Source organism: Macaca mulatta, chromosome 8, assembly GCF_049350105.2.
Source record: "Macaca mulatta isolate MMU2019108-1 chromosome 8, T2T-MMU8v2.0, whole genome shotgun sequence".
Lineage (NCBI taxonomy): Eukaryota > Metazoa > Chordata > Mammalia > Primates > Cercopithecidae > Macaca > Macaca mulatta.
In genome coordinates this window covers 152,741,640-152,767,730 of record NC_133413.1, presented here as the reverse complement: position 1 = coordinate 152,767,730, position 26,091 = coordinate 152,741,640, and the positions used below count along the sequence as shown (strand labels likewise).

General features: G+C 53.1%; 1 protein-coding gene across 49 annotated transcripts in view; it reads left to right on the top strand.

Moving 5' to 3' along the window:
• Positions 1-2,337: 2,337 nt before the first annotated feature.
• The window catches only part of TSNARE1 (t-SNARE domain containing 1), a 209,225-nt gene continuing 185,471 nt past the window's right edge, over positions 2,338-26,091 (top strand). For 35 of the 49 annotated variants that reach the window (XR_013397487.1, XR_013397486.1, XR_013397485.1 and 32 more), the window contains exon 1: positions 2,338-2,400. Coding sequence is in view for 3 of the 49 variants with exons in the window: in XM_077944163.1 (XP_077800289.1) it covers positions 25,747-25,782 (36 nt within the window). In the remaining 46 variants the exon portion in view is untranslated. Of the gene's footprint in view, positions 2,401-2,564; positions 2,710-24,082; positions 25,201-25,723; positions 25,783-26,091 lie in introns of those variants that run through there. The other 14 variants (XM_077944191.1, XM_077944171.1, XM_077944184.1 and 11 more) reach the window with 6 other exon arrangements.

The window sequence follows — 26,091 nt, the reverse complement described above, 5'->3', positions numbered from 1 at the left end:
TCCCCAACCTTGTAGCCCACATTCCCTCTGGGACCTGGAATGGTAGATCCAATCTGGGGGGTGCCAGCTGAGAACCAGGCAACCCCCACCCCCTTAGGTAACAGAACTCAGCGTGCAGGGACCAACTCCACTTATTCACCCTGCTGGTCTTGCCAGTTGGCCAAGGGCTGGGACCAGAGCTCTTCACTGGGGTCCTGCTTCTCTGGAGGAAGGAGAGAGCCCAGAGCTGCCCAGGATCATGCGATGAACTCTTCTAGGGAGGGGCAGAGACGAGGCAAGGGAGGGGAGCCTCGGCCCTAGGCCCAGGCAGCTATTGGCTATTTCCCTCGTCCCTTCCCGGGGATCCCTTAGCATCCTCCTTGCCCTACCCATTGGCTCAGCCCGAGGGAGCGGGCTCCTGGCTCTTCCGCAGAGAGGTCTGCCTTCCCTGACTTGCTGTGGGGCACTCAGGCGGGCTCAGCCCAGATTTCGGAGGAACCAACAGGGATGGGGCCCCTCCTCTGGTGGTTCCTGCCCACGCTAGACTATTCCCCTGCAGTGTCCAAGTACAGAAACATCCCCATATACGCCTTGTATGGTCAAGAAAGTGGCTCCTGGAGGTGGTCTGCCCTGGGAGGAAGAGGGCTTCACTTTTCCCTCCTTTCCACTCCTGAACACGGAGCTGTCAGAGGAGGCTGAGTGAGGTGGTGGCCAGACAGACAGTGCCAGCCATGCAGGGGGAGGTGGACGCTGTACCAGGCACCCGGCATCCTCAGTCTGGACTGCCAGCTCTGACAGGCATTGGTCCTGGCGAACCTTCCCCTTCAAGTGGAAGCTGGGGGTCAGCAGTCCCGGGCATCCTCCCCGGATAGGAGCCGGCTTCCCTGCACTCTAGCTGTCCTGGCAGAATAGTGAAGCCCTGTCCAAATCCTGGCTGGGCTGCAAGATAGGCACACACCACTGCCTTCTGGGGGCCAGGTGAGGCTCAAACACACCAGGGCAAGGAGCCTGGGTGGGCCCAGGACAGGCCAGCCTGAGCACAGGCACGCTGGTGGACATGTACCCTTCTGCCCTCCCACCCATATGTGCACACACACATTTGTGCCATATACTACTGTTCCCATGCTCGCGCCGGGGCACACGCTTGTGCCAGCATACACACACCTGTGCACTTGCACCTGGTGTCCAGGGACACTCCCTCAGCTCACAGACGTGCGCTGTGTGCACACACAGTACCACGCAGTGTCCACAAGCACACTTTTGTGCTAATGTGCACAGAACCCGTGTGCGCACACGTGCGCAATCCCGGGCTGCAGAGAACCCCAGTCAGTGAGGTAGTGGGGGATGGGGAGGGCACGCCTCCTTCCCAGGAACTCAGCAAGGCTCTTCGCGGGAGCCCAGGGCTGCCCGCAGGGCTGTGGCGTGGGCCTCGCCAGCAGCGCAAGCATCATGAAGTGAGGGCGGCGGAAGACCCTCCCCTGGCCGGTGAAAGACCCTCCCCTGGCCGGTGAGGGGCAGCGGACTCATCACTCTTGCTCTCCTGCCTTGGGTGTGGCTCTTGGTTCATCTGCGGGGAAACAGGCTGAAAGGTGACCCTGGCGGCCCAAGGACACACACTCATTGTCCCCAGGTTCCTCCCAGGTCTCTTCTCCAGTGGGTCACGGGGAGAGGGAGTCGTTCGGAAGCTCAGTGCCCGCAGGCAGAGCAGGGAGAGGGAGGCGCCCCAGGTCCCTGCGGAAAGAGGTCCCAAGAGGGTCTCCGCAAGAGGGTCCTCACTCTGCGCGTCAGCTCCTCCCGGGAGGGGCTGCGACCTCGGGGAAAGGTCCCTCAGATGTCTTGAGACTCAGTTTCCCCGCTGGTGACACTGGGCGTCTGGAGTCCCCGCGGGACCTGCCAGTCCCCGTCCGAGCACTGCCCCACGCGGAGACCGTGCAGCCTGACCTGGGGCCCGACGCCCGTCCCCGCAGCCCGAGAAGCGCAGGTGCTCGGCCCTCCCCTGGCCGAGACCTGCCGCCCCTGCAGCCCCGCAGGAGCTCGAGCTTCTAGGAGCCAGTGTGAGGTCCGGGCTCGGCCTGGGCAGGGCGGAGCCCGCTCCCGAAGCGCCTCAACGCCGGGCCGCCGCCCTCCGCGTGACCTCCACCTTCGCCGTCATCCCCATGTGCACAACGGGGAAACGGAGGCCCACCACGAGGCAGGCGGGCACAGCCAGCTCGCGCGCGCACCCGCAGAGGCCTATTGGCCCAGCCGTCCGCCGTCCGCGCCGCTTCCGGCTCCGCGCGAGGGCCTCTGGGGCGGGTAGCCATTGGCTGGTGTGGGAGGGGCCGCGCACGCCGGCGACGGGAGGGGCCGTCACGTGATGTTTGGGTGCCCGCCCCGCCCGCCTTGAGCGCACGGAGCGGCCCGCGAGCCACCGAGGCCCAGGTGAGGCGGCAGCGGTGGGGCCGGGGCCTGGTCGGGGCCGGACGTGGGGCGGCGAGGGCGAGGCGGCCGGGGGCCGGCGCGGGGCCCGGACCCCAGCGGGGGTCGCGGCGTAGCGTGGGGCTCGCGGGAGGCCCGGCGGGGGGCGGGGCCGCGCCAGTGGGGAGGGGAGGGGGCGGGGCCGCGCCGGGGGTGGACCCGAGGGGCGCCAGGGACCCGGAGCCGCGGTCCCCCGAGAGCGACGCGTTTCGGGGACCGGCCCGCGGGCACGTGCGCTCCTCGGCGGGTCCTTGCGCGCTGTCCAGACCCCAGGTCAGTGGGCTCTGGCCCGGGCAGCCGGTGCCTGTATCTGGAGGTCAGTGCCGTCCCGGGGAGCGCCCCGGCGCCTACGTGCTGGGTGCAAGGGATGGTGCCCTTCCACTCAACTGGCGGAGCCCGCCTTCGAGACTGAGCTGGGGACCCCGCCCCTGTGTGCTTGCCTCTCCACGCCTTTCTGTCCCTTCTCTAAGTTGTAAGAAGGTGCTTCCTGGGTACTGGGGCCGGCGACATCCCCACCAGGGACTTTCAGGTGATGCTGATCTGTGCTGCCCCCGCAGAAACTCTCCAGGGACCTCGTGTTTGTTGCCTCATGGCGCAGTCCTCCTGCTCTGGAAGCTCTATCTGTGATGTCCAGTGTGGTAGCCCCAGGCATGTGTGGCTGTTTATATTGACCTTAACATGAAGGATTCAGGTCCTCCGTGCCTGTGGTCACATGTCAGACACTCAGTAGCCACGCGTGTCTGGTGGCGGCTGTGTTGGACAGCGCGGGTAGGGAACACTGCTTATCACAGGAAGTTCTGTGAGCCGGGGTGCTGCTCAAAATGGGCCTCGCCCGTGCTTCTCCACCCATGCTCCATCCATGCTTCTCTGCCCCTCATCCTGCCAGGTGCCTTTCCAGCCACACCTGGCGCCCTTTCCTTCCTCTGCTGCACACTTGCCTGCTCTTTTAGTTCCTGGCTCGCTCCTGGCTTGGTGGCAGCTCCGCTTCCGGCATGTCTGAGCGCACGTTTCTGACCACTCTCCTTCCTACAGTATTTCCTGTTTGTCACTGTCGCTCATCTGCTTGTTTTCTGTTTAATCTTTAGTGTCTGTGAGACTGGGATGGGGATTGTTGCTTAGGATACCCCCAGTGTGGACATAGTATTAAGTTGAAAGAAAGCTGAAGTTTGTTAGTACTGAAGTGCTTCAGCCGACTGGACCTCTGCTTTCATACAGTTCCAGCTTATACATCACAGGATCTCAGCAGAAGTCGTGGAACAAATGTTTGGACGCAGCAGCGCAGGCCGTGAATGCAGGTGGCTGTGGGAGGCTGGCAGATCCAAGAAGAGTTCCCGGAGGAGGCTGAGTTTTGGCTGGGTCACCTCTGTTTCTCTCCTCCTCTACTGGCCTGGCCCCATGAACATCTGGCAGCCTGTGGCTGCTCTGACTCCATCTAGGAACCTTCCCTGGACATGTCCCCTGAGTCTGGCCCTCTGCAGATGATGGGTCGAGAGCCTAGACCTAGGCACTTGGTCTAGGGGCTCATGGGCTCGTGGGCAGCCAGGTGTCCCTGAGTCCCTTCCACAGCTCCTCATGGCCTGCAGAGGGAGGTCCTGGGTTTGGCTTCTGCCAGCAGCTCCAGCCACATCTTCAGTCCCTGCTTCACGTCCCTGACAGTGCAGTACTTTTTCCTGCACAGTCTGTGGCGTTTCTCCCCGGTGTGCCTGTCAATGCAGAGCCTTGTGTTTGGAATGCCGTGGCACTCCTGTGTTTGTCTTTCCTGTGTGCCTGTGAGCCCCTGTGGCCTAGACCTCTGCCATGTCACCCTTGTGTCCTGAGTGCCCAGCCCAGCACTGAGAGTAGGATGGGCACCCAGCAGGTTTTAATGAATAAATAAACTGGACATGTAAGGCTTTGAGCAGAATGTGGTGAAAAGTGCAGCTGTGGAAGGTCATGATGCTGGAGCTTGAGACGGAATCAGGGAGTCACCTTCCAGGTGGGAGGAGTTGGGGAGTCACCTTCCAGGTGGGAGGAGTTGGGGAGTCACCTTCCAGGTGGGGAGGAAAGACACACACGCCTCAACCATGGCTGTACCAAGGCATTTACGACACGGCGTGGATGCATCCTTCCACAGTCTTGAAAAGGGTTGGTGAGTGTCTGCAGGTCATGACATGAATGGTGCTAGTCACAGCACTTCCTGGTGCCAGGTGACCAGTGACCTGTGCTCATTGCTCAGTTTATTCTCACAGTCATCCTGGGAGGAGGGTGTGTTATCCCCATTTCCCAGATGGAGAGACTGAGGCGCAGAATGGTGATCTTGCTGTGAGTCCCTCAACTGTTGGGTTTTAGGACGCCATTCATCCAACCCAGACAGACACATTTCTTCCGAGGTTGTTGGGCGTTTTATCCCTCTGAGTGGTGTTTGACCGTATGAACAGGTGGGGGTTAGGCTATCTTCTTATTTTTCTTTTTCTTTTTCTTTTTATTTCTTTTTTGAGATGGAGTCTCACTCTGTCGCCAGGCTGGGGTGCAGTGGTGCAGTCTCGGCTCACTGCAACCTCCAGCTCCCGGGTTCAAGTGATTCTCCTGCCTCAGCCTCCCAAGTAGCTGGGACTACAGGTGCCCGCCACCATGCCTGGCTAATATTTTGTATTTTTAGTAGAGACAGGTTTCACCACGTTGGCCAGGCTGGACTCAAAACTCCTGACCTTCAGGTGATCAACCTGCCTCAGCCTCCCAAAGTGCTGGGATTACAGGCATGAACCACCGTGCCCAGCTCCCCTTTTTTTAAGATAGGGGTGTCTCACTATGTTGCCCAGTTGCCCAGGCTGGTCTCGAACTCCTGGCCTTAAGCCATCCTCCCACCTCGGCCTCCCAAAGTGCTGGGATTCCCAACATGAGTCACGGTGTCTGGCTGCAAGCTTTCTTTTTTAATGCACACGGGCGTTTCTGTAGCTACTGGGTTTGTTTGGATGGTGTGATTTGCTCCAAGTAGATTTTGACCTTGTGGCCCAGTTCAACTATAATTCATTATGTTCTTTAAAGTCTGGTTTGTGCATTGTCAATAGTAGTGGACTCCTGAGCAGCCCTCCTCTCAGATTCCTCTGCTTTCTGCTGGGATGCTCAGCCCTGTCTAAACATTTGCGGCATCTGTGTGTGGAGGAGTGGCGACCGAAAGACCAAAGGCAAGAAGGAGTGAGCGGGAGAGTTGGAGAGCGCATGGCCGGTGCTGTCTCTGGTGACAGTGCCAGACTCCTAGTGGGCAGGTCTGACTCGGGTCAGCCTGTGAGGGGCTTGAGAGGCAGGGTGAGACCTGGACCTTTCTGGTGGCTGTTGGTGCTGAGCAGGAAACCTGCGGCCCAGGCTGAGGTTTGCTGAAGAAGTCTGGAGACAGGGCTGGGTGGAGCAGTGCTTTGGGGTCTGGTCCAGGCCACACCTAGGGCCTGTGACTGGAGCCTGCAGGGGCCAGGCCCCATGCCTTGGCGCTGTGTGGCTGAGTGCCTTGTGGTGGTCACGCTGTGGGCCCCCTTGATGGATTGGCAGGCTGGCCACGCAGCTGGGTGGACTGGTGGCAGCTGCTGCTCATTATCCTGGCAACCCTGGGCTCCAGGCTGCAGGCGGGAGCCCTCCCCAGCTTGGAAGCGAGTGAGCAGAGCCAGGCACTCACGCTGGCCTGGGAGCCCCTGGCCCAGTGCTCTGGCCAGATCAACTGTTGTTTTCTTCCACAGTGGAAGAGTGCCTTGTTTTCTGCCTCTAATTTGCTGCCAGGGGAGGGCTACAACCCAGCCCTGACCTATATAGCATCCAGGTGGGGACGCAGCATTGCCGCATCTTAGCCGTGGGGCCCCGCCCATGTCACTCGGCTCCTCCAGAAGCCCTGCCTTTCCGTGTCGTTAGTCTGATCCCGCAGCCTTCTGGGAGGTGGGTGACATCACATCTGTCCCAGAGGCTTGGAATCTCCGGGCGTCTTGGGGACATCACCTGAGGGGTGTAGGGAAGAATTCCCAAGGTGCACAGAGGGGCTGTGGAGGGTCAGGGAGGGCAGCTGCAGGGCAGTTGGAGCTGCCTCTCTTCTGTGAGATCCTTGGGCTGCCTCGCCACTGCCCCACGCATCAGAGAGCTTGCTCTACCCGGTCAGCCACAGCACAGCCAGCTTGCACAGTAGAACTGAGCGTCAGGCTGTCTTCGATCCTGATTATAATGACACCTCCTGCTCTTGACCACAGGGCATCTGTCAGGCACCTGCTAGGCTCTTCCTACTCCTCAGATCAGGTGACCTCCCAGCCTTGGGAAACTTACCTGAAGTCATGGGGGTAGTAAATCACCAGCCATGAATTGAGCCCTGGTGATCTGACCAGGATTCTGATCAGAGGCGGAAATCAGAGGCACTGCTCACCGTTCTGCTGTCTTGCCCGTCTGGCGATCCTGCTCTGCTGCTCTCCTGGAGGACCAGGCTGGAAGCAGCTTTACAAACAAAATTTCCCTGTTTGAGTTAGAGGATGTTATTAGTAATGGCAATTACTGCACTAATAAAGACCTAATCCTGTCCCTCCGTTCCGTCTTGAGATGACGTTCCAGAGCAGAGTGTGGCAAGGGTTCGCAGGCTTGAAGGAATCCAGGTACGGAGGTTGAGATTTCTGATGGAGAGGGAAGGTGGGCGGTGCTCACGATTCTTGTTCCTATAAGGCTTGAGGCTAGGAGGTTGGGGTGGCGTGAGCCCCCTGGAGGCTGTGGTTGCCTGTGGATGGTGTCTAGTTGAGTCAAGTGTTTCCAGGGCTTTGGGGCCAGGTGCGTGCACGCGTGTGTGTGTTTATCGCCTGAGCCTGACCCTGGGTGTCATCTGAGGGGTGCAGACTGAACCTGTACCAGTGGGAAGCTGGGCCTTGGAGGGGTGATGGTGAAGGAATTGAGTGTAGTGTGGTCTGGGGAAGATGAGGGCCAGTGTTCTGAGGGCATGGATCATCAAGGCTCCTGTCAGAGAGCCGTGGACAAAGAGAGCCACAGGCGTCTGCCCTGGACGGAGCGGGCCACCTGGGCCGTCCTCCATCCGGACCCATGATCCATTCTAGCCAAGTATTTGGAAGGGGACATATTTTTAAACCAGAAGCCCAGGATCAGTCTCTCCCCGCATTAGAAAGAAACAACACAGCACAGCAGTCTCCTTCCTGGGCTGGCTGCGCTCCGTGCTAATGAGGAGCTGGACTCATTGCTGGGAGTCTGACCTCCTTCCCCCCTGCTGCTCACTTGTGGGGAGGTGCTGATGAGCGTGGCGTGCTGGGAGTGGGCGCGGGAGGCAGAATTGTGAGTAGGGAGGACCGTTGGTTCTGCTGCTTCCTGGTACCTGGGCGTTTTCGCTGGTCACAGCCTCTAGCCTGGGCCCCTTAATGGTGCATCTGGCTGAGGGGTGGCTCTGGCCGTGCCCCCCTCTGGTGACAGATCTTCCTGGCAGCTCCAGCCTCACTCTCACTTGGCATTTGCGGTGCTCCCTGGGCTTTCCAGCCCCTGGGAAACCTGCTGTGCTGACTTCTCAGGCTGCCCCCGGCCTGCCCCCGGTGTCTTTGCTGGGGCTGCCACTCTGCCTGGAGTGGCCCCGACTGGTGACCTCCTGGGCTGTTGAAGTCTCCGCTCGGGGACGCCGTCAGGAGTCAGCCCCATCCGCTCATCCTGAGGGCCTGGTGCCTCCCGGGGAGGGCAAGGAGAGAGAGGGCTGCAGATTTTGGGAAGCGGCTCGCGTGGCTCGGCCTTGTTGCATTGCGGTTGTTAGCTTTCCTCCGCGAGGGCCGGGACTTGTCTTTTCTGTCTCTGTGGTCCCAGCACAGGGAAACGTGCACAGTGGGCACAAGATAACCATGGCAGGAGCTGAGCCTCACCTTTAGGCTGCTCGGCCTCTGATGCATGGGGCCGCCCCCTCCCCTGCCAGGAGCAGGAAGTGGTGGGAGACAGGAGCAGCGATGCTTCCTGCAGGCGGGCAGGTCCTGACTTCCCAGAGCAGCCTCCAAGGTGACACCATCACCCTATCTTACGGAAGGGAGGTCAGGTCACCTGCCCGCGTCTCTCCTCATGGAGACTTGGCTTCTAGGGCCCTGCACTCTTAGTGCGCTTCACTGTCCCCACGGCACAGGCGCAGCCTGGGATGCTGCCAGCTGAGGGGCCTTGGCAGGGCACGCGGGGACGTGGACGGGCGCGCTGGCGGCTGGGGTGTGAGGAGTGCTGCGGTGACCCTGCGGACTGTCCCACAGCTCAGAGCTCAGTGGCCTGGTGCCCCTGGTGCCCCTGGTGCCCCTGGTTGGAGCAGGGAGGTGGGAGTCGTTTTCTGTCCAACCCAAGAGGTGATGTGGTTTCCCAAGACCAAGAAGCAAGTGCGGAGCAGAGCTGTGGGAGGAATCCCGTGGGGCCTGGCCGTAGACACTGTGGCCTGTCCTTCCCACACTGCCCCCACGGGAAATGGGCCCAGGACCCAAGACTGAGAAGCAAGTGCAGAGCAGAGCTGTGGGAGGAATCCCGTGGGGCCTGGCCGTAGACACTGCCCCACGGGAAATGGGCCCAGGATTGTGGGGCACTTCCAGGTGAGCTCATTTGCTCCTTGGAACCCCAGGGGTTCTAGTCTTCCCTACTGCCATCACCGTCCCTCCCTTTACCCAGAGCAGCTCTGATGTGACCTGTTGTACTTGGTATCTTCTGAGTACGGTTGTGTTTGGAGAAAAGATTCTGTAGTTGAGAATAGTTCTAGAGCTGCTTTCACTCCCCAGTTTACAGATGGGGAGTCAGAGGTCTGAGCTGTCCGGTCCACCTGCCCTGCTGCTGTGGGGTGCCCACACCCTGGTTCCTTCAGTCCAGCAGGGTGGTCCGACAGGTAGAGTACCTCCCGCCTTTCTGCGTATCTGCCCCCAAAGCTGTTATTTTGACACCTTAACCTGTGCAAGAGGGTATGGAGGCCACTGGAGGCGCAGGCATAAGCATGGGGCCCATGGGCAGCCTGCAGCCTTCTGCCTTAGCCAGGGCGGGAGGGCTCCCAGCCCAGCAAGGAGCGAAGACGGGCAGCCGGCGTGGGCAGAGCTGTGATTGGATGGGTGGAGAATGTAACCATATAGGCAAGGTTTTGCTTTTGTAATGAACATCCCTCAGCTTAGGTTTTAGTAGCCTGAAGCAACAAAGGTGTATGTCCGTTGGGGACTCAACAGTTCATTGGCCAGAAGGAACCACACGGCTGCAACCACAAGAGGCCGGGAAGTGCCCCACACTCCCGAGGGAGGAGAACTGGAAGTCTCAGGTGACCAGCACGAGCGATGCCACACTGACCATGTAGCCAAGCAGCTTGGGCTTTGAACTGGCTGCCTTTGCTGCCTGGGCTTTCCTCCGATTTTCCTCCTGTCTGCATTAGGAGAGGGTGGACTGTGTGATGCTTTGCCTCCCTGTGGTCCTCCACTCCAGGAGGTGGTGGAGTGGACGGGGCAGGTGCTTGGGGGAGCCAGACCAGGGAGAATGTGGCCTCTGCTCTTTTACTTCGCACCTTCAGGCGTGGCGTTTGACGTCTCAGGGTCTTTTTGTAAATTAAACAAAAATTTAATGACCGTTGTAAATTCACATACAGTTATAAGAAATAATACACGGATCCCATGCACTGCTCACCCAGTTTCCCCAGTGGTAACTTTGTGCAGAAAGAGGACAACAGCGCAGCCAGCAGATTGGCCAACACGGCTGCCATGCCTGAGGTTTGCATCATCACTCAGAGGAGCCCTGTGTCGGAGCCCGTTTCCAGTGAAGCCTACCTCGCTTCTGCCTCGAACCCTTCCTTAACTCCTGGGAGCCACCAGTCCTCTGTCCGTCTCCGTAATGTTGTCATTTGAAGCGAGCTGTAGAAGTGGACTCCTGCAGTGTGTGGCCAGGGATTGGCTTTTCCCATTCGCCATCGTTCCCCGGACGGTTCTCAGGGCCGCTGCGGGGCCTGGAGTGGTTTCTTCCTGTTGCTGAGACCTGTTCCACAGTGTGGGTGGCCCACAAGTTATTCTCATGACCTTCTACTTTACTGTTTTGAATAGTTTAAGTAGTTTGACTGTTAAAACATGGCAGGAAGCATCCAGTAGAAAGTGCCCCTATCCCTGGCTGGCCAAGCCTTCATCTCCACAGCAGCCACTTTTGTGAGTTTCTTCTTTTTTTTTTTTCCTTTTTCTTTTTTTTTGAGACGGAGTTTCGCTGCTGTTGCCCAGGCTGGAGTGCAATGGTGCGATCTCGGCTCACCGCAACCTCCGCCTCCCTGGTTCAAGCAATTCTCCTGCTTCAGCCTCTTGAGTAGCTGGGATTACAGGCATGTGTCACCACGCCCAGCTAATTTTGTATTTTTAGTAGAGATGGGGTTTCACCATGTTGGCTAGGGTGGTCTCAAACTCAACTCCCGACCTCAGGTGATCTGCCTGCCTCGGCCTCCTAAAGTGCTGGGATTACAGGTGTGAGCCACCATGCCTGGCCTCTTGTGAGTTTCTTATACAGTCACGTGAAGCCTAAGGACGTTTTGGTCAATGATGGATGGTATAGACAAGGGTGGACCTGTAAGATTATACTGGCGCCGAAAAATTCCTGTCCCCTAGTGATGTCCTAATGGTCATGATGTTGTAGTGTAATGCATTACTCACGTGTGTGGTGATGCTGGTGTAAGCAGACCTGCTACCCTGCCTGTCATCTAAAAGTTCAGCACATATGCTACATAATACTTGATAATAAACACTTACGTTGTTTTGTGTATTTATTATACTTTTTATCATTATTTTAGAGTATACTCCTACTTACTAAAAAAAAGTTGGCTGGGTATGGTGGCTCACGCCTGTAATCCCAGCACTTCGGGAGGCCGAGGTGGGCGGATCCCCTAAGGTCAGGAGTTTGAGACCAGCCTGGCCAACATGGTGAAATCCTGTCTACTACAAATGCAAGAATGAGCCGGGCATGGTGGTGCGCATCTGTAATCCCAGTTACTTGGGAGGCTGAAGCAGAATAATCACTTGAACCTGGGAGGCGGAGGTTGCACTAAGGTGAGATTGCACTATTGCACTCCAGCTTGGGCAACAAGAGTGAAACTCTTGTCTCAAAAAAAAAAAAAAAATTAACTGCAAAACAGCCTCAGGCAGGGCCTTCAGGAGGTATTGTCATGAGATCCTTGGGGTGTCACTTAGACAGCTGGAAACCTCTTTGGACGGCGGTGCCTCTGCCTGAGTAGTGCTCACACCTGCTGGGCTTGTTCCGCTCATTCAGCCCAGCAGGCTGTGCTCAGCTTGTGCTACCAGCCCAGATCCTACGCCTGCCAAGGGTGAACCAGGCGTGGATTAGTGAGGGGTGTGTGGGTGAGCAAGCATGGGTCTGGCCACTGTGCGCAGCCGGGCATGCAACCCCAGGTGCTGGCACAGGTGCTGGCTCCTTGCAAGGCTGCGGCTGGACCAGATGTTCTGCAGTGGCTTCCCCTGTGAGCACCCGCGTCTGAATGAGGGGAACGTGGTGGCACTGGAAGCTTGGAGACGCCAGGAACTGCAGAGCCCCAAAGAGGGTGCCACAGCCCCGGCTCAAGGAATTTCTAGGTCTGGGCTTCCTGAAGAGCTGCAGCTCTTCCCTCCTCTTTGTCGCCTGCAATGTTGCGAGTGGGGAGGTGTGTTTCTGTCCCGTTTGTGTTATAGCTCTTTTAGTCATGCCACTAGGTGGGCCCCAAGTTCTTGTCCTGCATCCAGGACAAATGAGATACACAGACAACTGGAGGGTGAACAAGGTGGAGAGGAGGTTCACTGAGTGACAGATCAGCTCTCAGGAGAGCCACAGTGGGTTGGTCCTTTCTGCAGGCAGGTCACCCTGATGAGTGTCCCGCTCTCAGTGGAGAGGAGACCTGCAGTGGCAGCTCCTTCCCACAGCTGGTAGTGGTGACCTCTGTGTGAGCCTGGCTGGGTCTGGAGTTTGTGTGGGCTCAGAAGGGAGGAAGTGCATGCTGATTGGTCCAGGGTGGCCATTGGTGGACCCAGGGTGAGCACCAGGAGTTCTTTCTCCAGGCTGCAGACTTCACCTGGGACCGACAGCCTGGCTCCCGGGTTTCACACGGCCCCTGGCTTGAAGGTGGGGCTTCACTGGGGACCTTCTGCTTTCTGCCCAGGTGCCTGTTTGCCTCCAGCCACCGTCCATGGTGCCCAGGCTGTTTGTGCTGAGGACACTTGCAGGCCTGTGCCGAGCCACCTTCAGCTCCCCCTCAGCCTCCCTCTCATGCTTGTTGGCGGCCAAAGTCCAGAGGGGGCAGAGTTGGCAGGGGCTGGCATGTCAGCCCCTCTCTGAGTGCACACACACCAGCCGTGTTGCTACAGAGCTCAGGCTGGGCTTCAGCTTTGCTCCAGAGTTGGAGCAGGCACTGAGAACCGGGAGAGGCCATGCGGTAGGAGCAGGCACTGAGAACCGGGAGAGGCCACGTGGCGGGAGCAGGCACTTCTGAGCCCGCGGGGGCAGGGAGGCTTCCCAGGCCCCCAGGAGTGCAGGGGTGCCCGGGTCTGCAGCCGTGGCTGGCAGGGTGGAGCCGTGCCCAGGAGTGTGGGGCTTCCGCTCCACCAACTCAGAATTGGGCGGACTCCCCTCTGTTTCTGGCTCTCACTGGCTCCACTGAGTGCACAGCCCCTGCCACACCTTCCCCGCTGCAGCCCGCATCACCACAGCGGCTGCTCCAGGCAGGCCACCGCCACCGTCAGTATCCAGAAGACATTGTTATCCTAGGAGATGACGGCTCTGTGTGTGTTACTGCCCCTGCAGACCCTCCTGTGGGACAAGAGGTAGAGAGGGAGGACAGTGGTATTACCATCCTGACCCTTTGTAGGCCTAGGCTTGTGTGTGTGTGTGTGTGTGTGTGTGTGTGTGTGTGTGTCTTTGTAACAAGTTTAAACAGTTAAAAACAGGAGAAAGCTTATAGGATAAAGATACAAAGATGGAAAATACTTTTGTACCGCTATATAACATCTGTGTGTCTTAAGCTAAGTGTTGTTACAAAAGAGGCAAAAGTTTAAACACTTATAAAGTAAAAAAGTTACAGTAAGCTAAAGTTAATTTATTATTGAAGAAAGAAAAACTTTTTTTTAAGAGACAGAGTTTCATTCTGTCACCCAGGCTGCAGCACTGTGGTGCAGTCATAGCTGACTGCAGCCTCGACTTTCTGGACTCAAGTGATTTCTCCTGCCTCCACCTCCCAAGTAGCTGGGACTACAGGTGCATGCTACCATGCCCGGCTTATTGATTGATTGATTGCAGAGATGGGATCTTGCTTTGTTGCCAAGGCTGGTCTTGAACTCCTGGCGTCAAGCAGTCCTCCTGCTTTGAAACCCTCTCAGGATGTTGGAATTACGGGTGTGAGCCACCAAAACTTAAAAAAAAATAGTGTCGCCTAAGTGTACAGTGTCTGTTATAAGGTCCCCCGCAGTGTACAGCGTCTACTATAAAGTCCCCCGTGGTGTGCAGTGTCTCCTATAAAGTCCCCAGCAGTGTACAGCATCTGTCACAAAGTCCCCAGCAGTGTACGGCGTCTGTTATAAAGTCCCCAGCAGTGTACGGCGTCTGTCACAAAGTCCCCAGCAATGTACAGTGTCTGTCATAAAGTCCCCAGCAGTGTACGGCGTCTGTTATAAAGTCCCCAGCAGTGTACGGCGTCTGTCACAAAGTCCCCAGCAGTGTACGGCGTCTGTCACAAAGTCCCCACAGTGTACAGTGTCTGTCACAAAGTCTCCAGCAGGGTACGGCGTCTGTTATAAAGTCCCCAGCAGTGTACAGTGTCTGTCACAAAGTCCCCACAGTGTACAGTGTCTGTTATAAAGTCCCCACAGTGTACAGTGTCTGTCACAAAGTCCCCAGCAGTGTACGGCGTCTGTCACAAAGTCCCCAGCAGTGTACGGCGTCTGTCACAAAGTCCCCACAGTGTACAGTGTCTGTCATAAAGTCCCCAGCAGTGTACAGTGTCTGTCACAAAGTCCCCAGCAGTGTACGGTGTCTGTCACAAAGTCCCCAGCAGTGTACGGTGTCTGTCACAAAGTCCCCACAGTGTACGGTGTCTGTTATAAAGTCCCCACAGTGTACGGTGTCTGTTATAAAGTCCCCACAGTGTACGGTGTCTGTTATAAAGTCCCCACAGTGTACAGTGTCTGTCACAAAGTCCCCACAGTGTACGGCGTCTGTCACAAAGTCCCCAGCAGTGTACAGTGTCTGTCACAAAGTCCCCACAGTGTACGGCGTCTGTCACAAAGTCCCCAGCAGTGTACAGTGTCTGTCACAAAGTCCCCACAGTGTACGGTGTCTGTCACAAAGTCCCCAGCAGTGTACAGTGTCTGTCACAAAGTCCCCAGCAGTGTACAGTGTCTGTCACAAAGTCCCCACAGTGTACGGCGTGTGTCACAAAGTCCCCAGCAGTGTACGGCGTCTGTCATAAAGTCCCCAGCAGTGTACGGCGTCTGTGATAAAGTCCCCAGCAGTGTACGGCGTCTGTCATAAAATCCCCACAGTGTACGGCGTCTGTTATAGACACATAAATTCTGACTGTTGTATTACAGTTGCCTACTGCATTTAGTCCATTTGCCTGCCGTCCAGGTTTATAGTCTGGAGCAGCAGGCTTTACCACATGGCCTGGGTGTGTACTGGGCTCCAGCATTTGGTGTGTGTAGATATGCTCTGTGATGTTTGCACAGTGAGGAAATCGCCTCGTGATACATTCCTCAGATTGTATCCCCATGGTTAAGCGAAGAATGACTGTCTGTCCTTCCATGGCTTCATTATACATTCCAAGCAAACATAAACATTTCTGTTTTGCTTTTCCTTTCACAAGTCATGATGATATGACACATTCCTGCACCTCGGATCCCTCTCTCCCTTGGCGAAGTGTTAGTGTGGTAAGTGATGTGGAGATCTTTTGGAACCAGTCCAGGGTTCCTTTCTTGTCTGTGACAGTCACAGAGGATTCCGTGGTGTGGATATGCTCGGACTGATTTCGTAGGCCTCTGTGGATGGACATTTAGGTGACTTTGGATCTTTTCCTGTAACAAAATGGATGGCCCAGTTCATATGCTGCTTTGCACATGTTTAAGTGTGATATGTGTGCAGGATAAATGCTCAGAACAAGTGCTGAGTCAAAAGGGTACACACTTTTGTAATTTTGACGTAGACTGCCAAATTAGCCTCCAGAGTGTGCCAGTGCATACGTCCATGAAAGTTACTGACTCTCGACCCCATGTTATACAGTAGGCCCCTTGAACTGAATCCTCCTGTGTAGCTGACATTTTGTATTAACTGGCCAGCATCTCCTCCTCCCTCCATCTCTGGTAACCTCCTTCTACTTTTACTGCCATGAGATCAACTTTGTTAGCCTCCCCACGTGAGTGAGAACATGCAGTGTTCGCATCTCTGTGCCTGGCGTATTTGCTTCACATCGTGGCTTACAGGATTTCTTTCTTTTCTTTTCTTTTTTTTTTTTTGAGATGGAATCTCGCTCGTCGCTCAGGCTGGAAGGCTGGAGTGCAGTGGCACAATCTCTACTCACTGCAAGCTCCACCTCCCAGATTCAGGCCATTCTCCTGCCTCAGCCTCCCCAGTAGCTGGGACTACAGGTGCCCGCCACCATGTAGGCACACACCACCACGCCCAGCTAATTTTTTTTGGATTTTTAGTAGAGACGGGGTTTCACCGTGTTAGCCAGGATGGTCTTGATCTCCTGACCTCGTGACCCGCCCATCTCGGCCTCCCAAAGTGCTGGGATTACAGGTGTGAGCCACCGCACCCGGCCAGGATTTCTTTCTTTTAAGGCCGAATAACATTCCACTGTGTTAATGTACCACATTTTCTCCATCCATTCATCTGGTGATGGAACTTAGGTTGATTCCCTATCTTGGCTATTGTGAATAGTGCTGCAGTGAACATGGACATGCAGGTCTCTCTTCAACATTCTGATCTTGTTTCCTTTGAATATGTTTCCAGCAGTGGGATTGCTGAATGAGGTGGTAGTTCTCTATTGAATTTTTGGAGGATCCTCACACTGTTTTCCATCGTGGTTGTACTAATTGACATTCCCACCAGCAGGCTGCAATGGTTGCCTTTCCTCCACATCTTCACCAACACTGGCCATCTTTGTTTTTTCGATGGTAGCCATTCTAACAGATGTGAGGTGATGTCTCATTGGGTTTTAACTTGTATTTCTGTGATGGTTAATGACATTGAGCACCTTTTTTTGTGTACTTTCTCACTATTCATACATCGTCTTTTGTGAAATAACTCTTCAGGAGTTTTGTGGCTTTTTTTTAATGGGGGTTATTTGTTTTCTTGCTATTGAGTTGAGTTCCTTATATACTTTTTTTGGATATTTACACCTGTCAGATGTATGGATTGCAAATATTTCCGCCCTCTCCATAGATTGTCTGTTCACTGTGTTGATTGTTTCCTTTGCTGTGCAGAAGCTTTTTAGTTTGTTGTAACCCCATTTATTTCCACTTTTATTGCCTTTGCTTTTGGGGTCATATTCAAAAAGTCATTGCCCAGACTGACATCGTGGAGGTTTTCCTCCCTTTTCTTCTAGTTGTTATACAGTTTTAGGACTAAACGGTTGTCTTTAATCTATTTTGAGTTGATCTTGTACATAGTGTGAGATGTGTCGACTGTTATTCTTCTGTATCTAGAGAAGCAGTTTCCCCAGCATCATTTATTGAGAGACTGTCCTTTTCTCATTGTGAATTCTTGGAACCATTGTCTAAAATCATTTGACTATAAATGAGTGGATTTATTTCTGGGCTCTCTATCCTGTTTCATTAGTCTGTATGTCTATTTCTATGTCATCACCATGCTGTTTTGATTACTATAGCTTTGTGGTATGTTTTGAGTCAGGTTTTCTTTATCCTCAGACATTTTATCCTTTTTATTGTTGTTCCAAGGAATATTTTCTTCTATATTTATCACATATGTGTGTGAATACTATTGTATTCTAAATATTAATTTTGGGCCAAGCACAGCGGCTCATGCCTGTAATCCCAGTGCTTCGGGAGGCCAGGGCAGGCGAATCACCTGAGGTCAGGAGTTTGAGACCAGCCTGGCCAACATGGCCAAACCCCGTCCCTACTAAAAAAATACAAAAATTAGCCGGGCGTGGTGGTGTGTGCCTGTAATCCCAGCTACTCAGGAGGCTGAGACAAGGGAATGACTTGAACCTGGGAGGTGGAGGTTGCAGTGAGCTGAGATTGTCCCACTGCACTCCAGCCTTGGTGACAGAGTGAGACTCCGTCTCAAAAAAAAAAAAAAAAAAAAGTTTTTTCCTAACTTACTGATTTTTTCTGTTGTTTTTTTAGTTCATTATCTTGGGTTTTCAAGGTGTCCGTTCATGTTGAACTGCAGATAGTGATGGTTAACCTTATCCTTTCCAATTTTATACTCTGGTTTCTTTCTCTTATCTATTTTTATGGACTAGATCCTTCAGCCTGATGGTAGCTAATGGTGATTGTAGTAGCATATATTAGGAATGTCTCTGCTGTTACTCCATAAAGCAGAGTATGGCTTTGGATTGAGAAAGGTATGCTAATGAAGAACCTGTACTTCCTATTTTATTTCGTATTTTCTTTTTTAAAAAATCAAGAATCATTATTGAATTTTGTCAGTTGCTTTTTAAAAACAATCATCTATGGGGTGACCATATGATTTTTTTCTGAAGACATATTAATATAATGAATTATACAAATGAAGTTGCTAATAATGAAATTAAATTCCTTGATTATACTTCACTTGGTCTGATACATAATTCTTTCAAGGTGCTGGTGAATGCCCTTTTTGCTGGTATCTAATTGATTTTTATGTATTGCTCTTCATAATTAAGGTTGGCCTGTAGTTTTCTTTTGTATGTGCACAGTTTTTTGGTTGTGATATCAATATTATAGTTGCTTCATAAACATAATGTAGAAGTTATCTTTCTTATGCCATTCTCTGGAATAGTTTAATAGCACTGAATTGCCTGGTGTCTAAAGAGTGGTTAGATTCCTCTGTGAAACTGTTGGGGCCTGGTGCTTTTTTGTTTGTTTTTTGTTTTGAGGAAGAAAGTTCTTTTATGATTTTGTCTTTATTATTTTCCCTATGGAAATTATTCTGTTTAAACTTTTTGGGATCAGTTTTGTAAATATTTTCCCAAACTATTATCAATTTCATCCAGTTTGTTAAATTTATTCATGCAGGCTTGAGTAAAATGATCTTCTGTGGCTCTTTTAATATCTTTGGTTTCTGGGGTTATTTCCATCTCAGTTGCTCCTCTTGTTTTTCTTGATTAGGTTAGTGAAGTTTCCATTGTTTTATTTTTTCTTCCAAGATTCAGCTTTTGAATTTTTAAATTAAATTAATTGCCTTATTTTTCTGCTTTTTAAACTCCCTTGTTTTTGCTAATAATTAATAATCCCTTCTACTTTTCCTCAGTTTATCGTATCCTTTTACTAAATGTCTGGTGTGAATGCTTGATTCGTTTTTTATTCTTTCAAACTTATTTTGTATTCAAGGGCTGATGCCCAAGTTTTGATGAGACACATTTTCCTTATCACTGCTCTTTAGAAGTTCTGCAGTTTTGGTTTGTATTTTCTTTTTGGTTCAAGAGTTTTTCAGGAGCAAGTTTTAAAATTTCCAGGTAGCAAGTCTTTGATTTCCTGATTTTGTTAGTATTCCAGTTTTAGTTGCATTTCGGTGAGAGAATATTGACTATCCCCTCTTGAACTTTTGGGTTTCAGGAGGTTTCTTACCTTCCTAATTTGGAGTCAGTTTTCATCACTGTTCCACTGGGGCTTGAAAAGAGGATTGTTTTTTTGTTCTGGGTTACAGAGGTTTGATGTGTATATCATTCACGTTTACCACTTTAATTGTGTTATTTAGGTCATGTGTAATGCTTGCTTAGTTTTTGTCTCTTGCTCTATTGTGGACCAAGAGGAGTGAATTAATGTCTACCATTGATACATTTCTGTCTGTTTCTCCTTGTGGCTCCTGTGAATGTTGGCTGCTGTGTGATTTGTTGCATAGCTATTTATAACTATTATATTTTTACTCTGAAGTGCATGCATTAGGATCAAAGTGCCCTTCTTTGTCTCATTTCTACTTGTCTGACTGTGAGATCATGACTAGTGCTTTCTTGAGTTTGTATCTGCTTGGCATACCTTTGCCCATTACAAAATTTTAACTCTACTGCATTGTTTTAAATGTGTCTCTTATACCACATGAAGTTAGATTTTGCCTTGTGATTCAATCAGAGAATCTTTTTTTTTCTTGCCTAGTGAAGTTAATGTACATTTATTGATAGATCAACTATATTTGACCTCAGTTGTGTTGTGCTTTGTGTGTGCGTGTATTGTTAAGTCTTTTACTCTGTGGTCCATATTCTTTCCTTTTTAAAAGTTTTAAAGAGTTCTTATACTGAAGAGAGTTTATATGAGATATTATAGTATCTCATGTAATTCGTAAATGCCTCTAATACTTTATGTTGAGAGGGACCATTTATTAGGTATGTTCTGTGATAGCCAGAATAATGTTCTCCCATTCTCCTGATAGCCACACTCTAATCCCTAACACCTGTCAACATGTCATGTTACATGGCAAAAGGATCTTTGCAGATGTGATTAAAGGGTATGGATCTCAAAGTAGATTGATTATCCTGGATTACCTGGGAAGGCTGAATTATCTGAGTCCTGAAAAGCAGAGAGCTTTCTCTGGCAAGAAATGAGAGCTATGTGATGAAGGGGGATGTTAGAGAGGTCCCAAGAGTGAGAAGGATTTGCTGGCCCCTAGATGCAAGGACTTTAGGGGCTAAGGGTGGTCCCCTGCCAGGAAGGAAATAGGACCTCAGTCCTGTAGCCACAGGGACCTGGATTCTTCCTGCAATCCGAGTTATTTTCCCAGTCTCCAAGCAAGAACATGGCCCAGCTAAACTTCTGACCTACAGAAGCTGTGAAAGAGCAAATTTGTCTGTTTTAAGCAGCTACATTTGTGGTGATTTGATATGGCAGCAATTGGAAACTAGTACACCTTCTATGAGTAATTACAAAATGAATGTATTTTATTTTCTTCCTCCCATCACCAATTTTCAATGACAATAGTACCTTTCTCAGTGTTTGCCTTTATATTCTTAAATCTACTTGTATTTCTGTTACTGAAATGTCAGCTTTAAATGATATCCTTTGACTCCAGTTCTTGCTAATGAGGTGAGGAGCTAATTGTTTTACCTCACTCCCTCTTTTCTCATTCCCCTCCTAGGTGTCATCAGTTGAGTCATTACTCCGTAGTCAGGGCATATCTGCATTCTGTTCTGTCACCGCAAGCTCACGTTTGTTTTAGTCTTAAATCTACTGGTAAATATATTAATAGTTCATGCTCATTGACAGCCGTTTTGATGGCGTTTCCTCTGTCAGCTTTTGATTGGCTGAGGTTTGTCTTAAAGTTGTTTTTTTCACAGTGGTGGGTCATATTTTCACCTAGGTGCTGCATATTCAAAGCTGTGGCTTCTTGGCTTGTGGGATGGTTTGAATGTTGCTAGAGCCCTTGGTTTGGGCCTCCATCCTTCCAGCGTCTTGGAGGTGTCACTGCATTGTCTTCTGACCTTGAATGTTGTTTCAGAGGAATCTGTGGCCTGGCTGGTTTTTCCTCCCTTTATAAGTGATTTCCTCCCTCCCTCCCCTCCCCGCCTCCCTCCTTCCCTCCCTCCCTCCCTCCCCTCCCCACGTGCCTCCCTTTCTTCCTTCCTTTCTGTCTTTCTCTTTCACCTCATTTCATTCACTTTTCTTGTCTCTATCATTTGTGATACTTTTAAAATCAGATTTTTTGTTGTTGTTGAGTTGTAGGAATTCTTTACTTATTGTGGATGTTAATCCCTTAACAGACACGTGACTTGCACATATTTTCTCCCATGTTATGAGGGGCCTCTGCACTCTGTTGGTAGTGTACTTTTATGTACAAAAGTTTTTAATTTTGATAAAATCCCGTCTATTTTTTTTCTTTTCTTGTCTTTGCTTTTGGTGTTTAAATATTCACTCAGTCATAGCTAAGAAATCATAACCAAATCCAATGTCATGCACATTTTCCATTATGTTTTCTTGTAAGACTTTAATAATTGTAGCTTTTACTTTTAGGCCTTTGATACATTTCATGATAATTTTTGTGTGTGGTTTAAGGTGAGGATCCAACTTCTTTCATTTGCATGGGGCTATCCAGTCTTTCCAGCACAATTTGTTGAAAAGATGATCCTTTTCCCATTGAATAGTCTTAGCATGCTTGTTGATGATCATGTGACCATATATACACCAGGGATTATTTCTGGGCTTTTTATTCTATTCTGTGGGTCTATATATCTGATTTCATGCCCTGCCATACTGTTTTGATTACTGTAGCTTTGTAGCATGTTTTGAAATCAGGAAGAATGTAGCCTTCCAAGTTTTTCTTTTTCAAGATTATTTTGGCTATTGGGTTTTTTTTCATTTTAGAATGCATTAGTTTTTTTCTGGGCCAGCTCCTTGTAAGAGTCCTCACACCTCCCTTCTCAGAGAGGCAGGGGATGGGGATATAGGGGGTGCAATAGCTTTCCAGAGCCCCATCCTTCTCTTGCAGCCCTACCATGGAGGCGGACTGCACATGTGGCTCTCTTGGTGACTCCATGTGTGGTCCCTACTCTGCTGCTTGGGTCTGTCGACTGTTCAGGAGGCTCCTGACGCCAACCCTTCTCACCCGGTTCTGTTGCTGGTGCTGTGACAAAGAAAGGCATTTGAGTTCTGGGTCAGTGGCCATGCTCAGGGAGCGTGTTTCTGCAGGTGCTGCACTGCACCCCTTCCACCACGAGTGCTGCTTCACTCCTTCCTGTGTGGGTCTTGCCTGCCCTCTCTGTTCTTGGTCATAGCCCTCCCTTGTGCTTTTGGGCCTACAGATTGTATTTATTTCCTGTTTTTTCTAAATGTGAAGCTTGGATTTTCAAACTTTTTGTTAATTTGGTAGCAGTGGTGGGGGCATTCTCCTTGTTGTTTTAAGGTGATTTCTAGAAGGAAATAGGAAAAATATGTATGTAGCTATACTTACACTCAAGGTCAGTTTTCTCACCTTGATAACCTCCTAGGGTTGTGAACATTGAAAAAGGAAGTGTTCCAATGCCTCTTGTGGTGGCTGCACACAGTGGGCACTTAGCAAAGGCACATCCACACTCCTGCCCCCTGACATGACAGTAGGGCCTCCAGCCATGGCAGGGCTGAGCTTGAGGCTGGGGGAGGGAAGACCCCATGAGGCTTTGGTGGATGTGGACTAGGCTTGTGGGGGCAGCTCATGGTCTATGGCTCTCAGCACCATGGACAGTGCCTGGCCAGCTGTGCTTGGGGCCTCCCACAGAGGATGGGTGTCGGGTATTTGCATTCTGTCCTGGGTGGTGCCTTGTCTCTGGGCCTTGAAGTGGCAGCATCCTGTTCTCTGGCCACACGTCCTACCCAGCCTCTGTGCCCTGCCCCGGCGTGTCTTTCTCCAGGTCTCTCTCAGCTGCTGCTGACCAGCCTGACCCTGGGTTGTTCTCCACTCACACTGACCCCTGGTCCTCCTATCTCCCCTGCCTTAGGTCCTGTGGCCTGTGACTCCACCCCTGTTTCTGAGGCTGCCTGTAGGAAAGCCACCTGCGTGATGGGACTCTTCTTGGTCCCAGGTAGGGCCAGGGCCAGCCCTTCCCTGCCCTGTTGTGGCTCCCTGTGCCCTTCTCCAGAGAGGGTCCCCACCTTCTCTTGAGGCCCCTTCCCTGCTCCTCTGCCCTCCTTTCCTCCCAGAGCCTGCTCCGCTGGGGCTGTGCTTCCAGCACAGTGGTGAAGAGCCTGCACTTCAGGCCCTCACTGCCTGCTGCCTGTTGCCTCTACCCTGGACGAGGGCCGGGCCCACTCCATGGTTGATCTCCAAGTCTGTGATCTGTGAAAGGACAGAAAAGTGCCTTCCTCACGGACTTGGGAGCTCACTGAAGTGACGGCCACCGGCTCTAGGCAGGGCCTGCCGGGCCCCTCCTCTCCTGGAAAGCTGGCCTCTGGTGAAGTGAACAGCCTCTGGAGTGAAATGTGCCTGAGTGGATGGGGCCCATGGTCCCCTCCTTATGGCCTGAAGGTGACAGTGGGTGACCCTGCTTCTCCTGGCCACCCCATGGCTGGACCTTCTCTCTGCCAGGAGGTCCCAGCCTGAGGGCACAGCATGACTCCTGGGCTGCGTGCAGCTGCATGCAGGGGTGCTCCCTGCCCCCTGCCCACATGACTCAGGCACTGGCATCTTGCTATTTGCTGCTGCCATCCTGGGGAGAAGGGACTGGTGGGCAGTGTAGGCAGCTGGGCAATGGGCAGAGGCCGGCCTCCTGGGGAATGGTAGAGGTTGGGGTGGAGGCAGCCCTGCAGGTGGGGGAGGGAGAAAGGATGTGTGTTGCTAGTGTTCTGACCACCCATTTGTGCCGTTAGCGATTGGTGCTTCTCCACTGCTGATTCTGGGCGTAGTCTACGAGGTGCCTGGGGGTGCCCGGCTAGCATTCTGCTTGACATGGAGTTGAAGTTGCTATAACAACACTGATTCATGTAACTGCAGCTCCCCAGCTGGGCCCTCCTCCTCCTCTGGCTCTCTGGCACACACACGAGCACACACGCTCACACATGCCACTCGGATGCACATGCGCAGAGACCCCACTCCATGCGGAGGCTGCACAGGGCTGATGCTGGCAGGGGCGCGTGGGCCTGGGCATGGCCAGGCCTCCCCCACCGAGCATCTGGCCTGTGTGTGGGGGGGTGTCAGGTACCCATCAGAGGAGGAGGTGGCGGCCTGCTCACCGAGGGGAGGACTGGGCAGCGTCTGAGAGTGGGTGCGGGCATGAGCCGTGGCCGTGACTCAGTGTCTCCCACACGCAGGATGAGCTGCAGCACCCGCGGGTGCTGCCTGTTCCTGATGCCGAGGCGGGCAGGGCTTGTCTTTTGCTCTGTTAGGGGCTGGCCCAGGACGCCGAGCTGCGGGCAGGTGACAGTGCTTGCCCAGGTCATCGGGGGTTGGGGACTTGCCCACAGCCTGGGGCCGACACTCCCCCTGAAGGAAACCGGAAGACTCTGTGGTGTGCCCCGCGCTGCTTCTCCTGGTTTAGGTGTGTGGCTCCCCTGGGTGCTGCCCTTCTCCCGCCTCACTCCAGACCCCTCAGCACTGCTGGGCGCCTGCCTCTGCTTCTGGGGTCTCCCAGCAAGGGCGCTGAGCTCCAGGACACACTCCTGCCTGTGCCACCGTCCGTGAGCCCACCCTGACCTCCACCTTTGTGCTTGGTGGGGGCACTGATAGGTTTTAGCAAGGGGAGGCCCTACCGGGTGCTGGAGGGGAGAGGCCAGAGGCTCCCCTGGCACTGACAGAGGGCGTTGGCAGCTCACTTCCCTGGACACCTGCTGCCCGGCCCTGGGGTTTAACCCTTCATCCTGGGACCTTCACAGAGTGGGCAGGTGCTGGCCGCGTGGAGGTGGCTGAGATGTGGCCTTGGGCTGCCACGGCCCACGGGGGCCTGGGCTGGGTGGATGCTGTGGAGACAGGAGTTTCCCTGGTGCTCCAGGAGTCAGGGAGCAAGGGCAGGCGGATTCCCAGGGGAGCAGCTTCTGGCACTGACTCTGAAGATGATTTGGAGCCCAGCATTTGGGCCAGGGCAAGGCCCTCACAGCCCTGATTGACTGCTGAGGCCTGGGAAGCTGTGTGCCTGCTTCGAGTCTGCAGTGCTGGGACTGAGGCTGGAGCCAGGGACTTGCTGTGGGTGACGCTGGGAGGCCAGCTATGAAGGTATGTGTGCAGGTGCATGTGTGTGGGGTGAGGACGAGGAGGGAAGGGCATTGAAGATTTTGCAGCATTTGCCCCCCTTTATTATTTCTTAAAACGACTTTATCTCACCTTCCTAAGAGTAGTACTCGTTCCTTGTAGAAAACTCAGACCACGCCTGTCAGCAGATGATGTCAGTGGCATCCGCTGTGGGCCATCCCTGGTGGCCACTCAGACTTTCCTGGAGCACTTTCTCCTTGCAGTCTTTTTTCTGTTACGGGTATTTTACCAAATTTCAGCCTCACCACACAGCTTGTTTCCACACTTGCTGTTTCCCCCTGAGGGAGGCAGGACTGTCCTCTGGGCAGGGGACAGAGGGAGGGGGCTCTGCAGGGAGCCCACAGTCTGGCTGGGGAGCCCCATGGGGGGGCTGCCGTGAGAAGTGGGGTGTCCTGGGCTAGGTGAGGGCAGAGTGGGGGGTGGGGTCAGGATGCTTCGTGACAAGGGCACATCGCCTCAGGGTCTGTCCCCTCTGCCCTCCATGCAGTTCAGCCCGAAGGAGGCTCCACGATGCCGTGGACCTGTCCTGGGCCCACAGAGCCCCAGGTGAGCGTCCCAGCTTTGCTCTCCCTGCTCTGTGGCCTGCTGCTGCTGTGTCCGGTGGTGCCTGGAAGGAGGAAGGGGCCGTTGGCTGTGGGTGGGACCCCGGGCCCTGTATCCACCTGCAGAGGGCAAGGCCCGGCCTCCCCATGGATGTGCTGCAGGCTGTCCTTGTTCTTCCGTCTGTGTCTCCGTTTCTGTCCTGTGGAGTTGTTGGGAGATGGGAATGAGTTCAGCGCTTAGGACAGTGCCTGGTGACATGGTACGCCTGGACAAAGCTTGGCCTCGATGTCCACCCACCTCCACACTCTTATT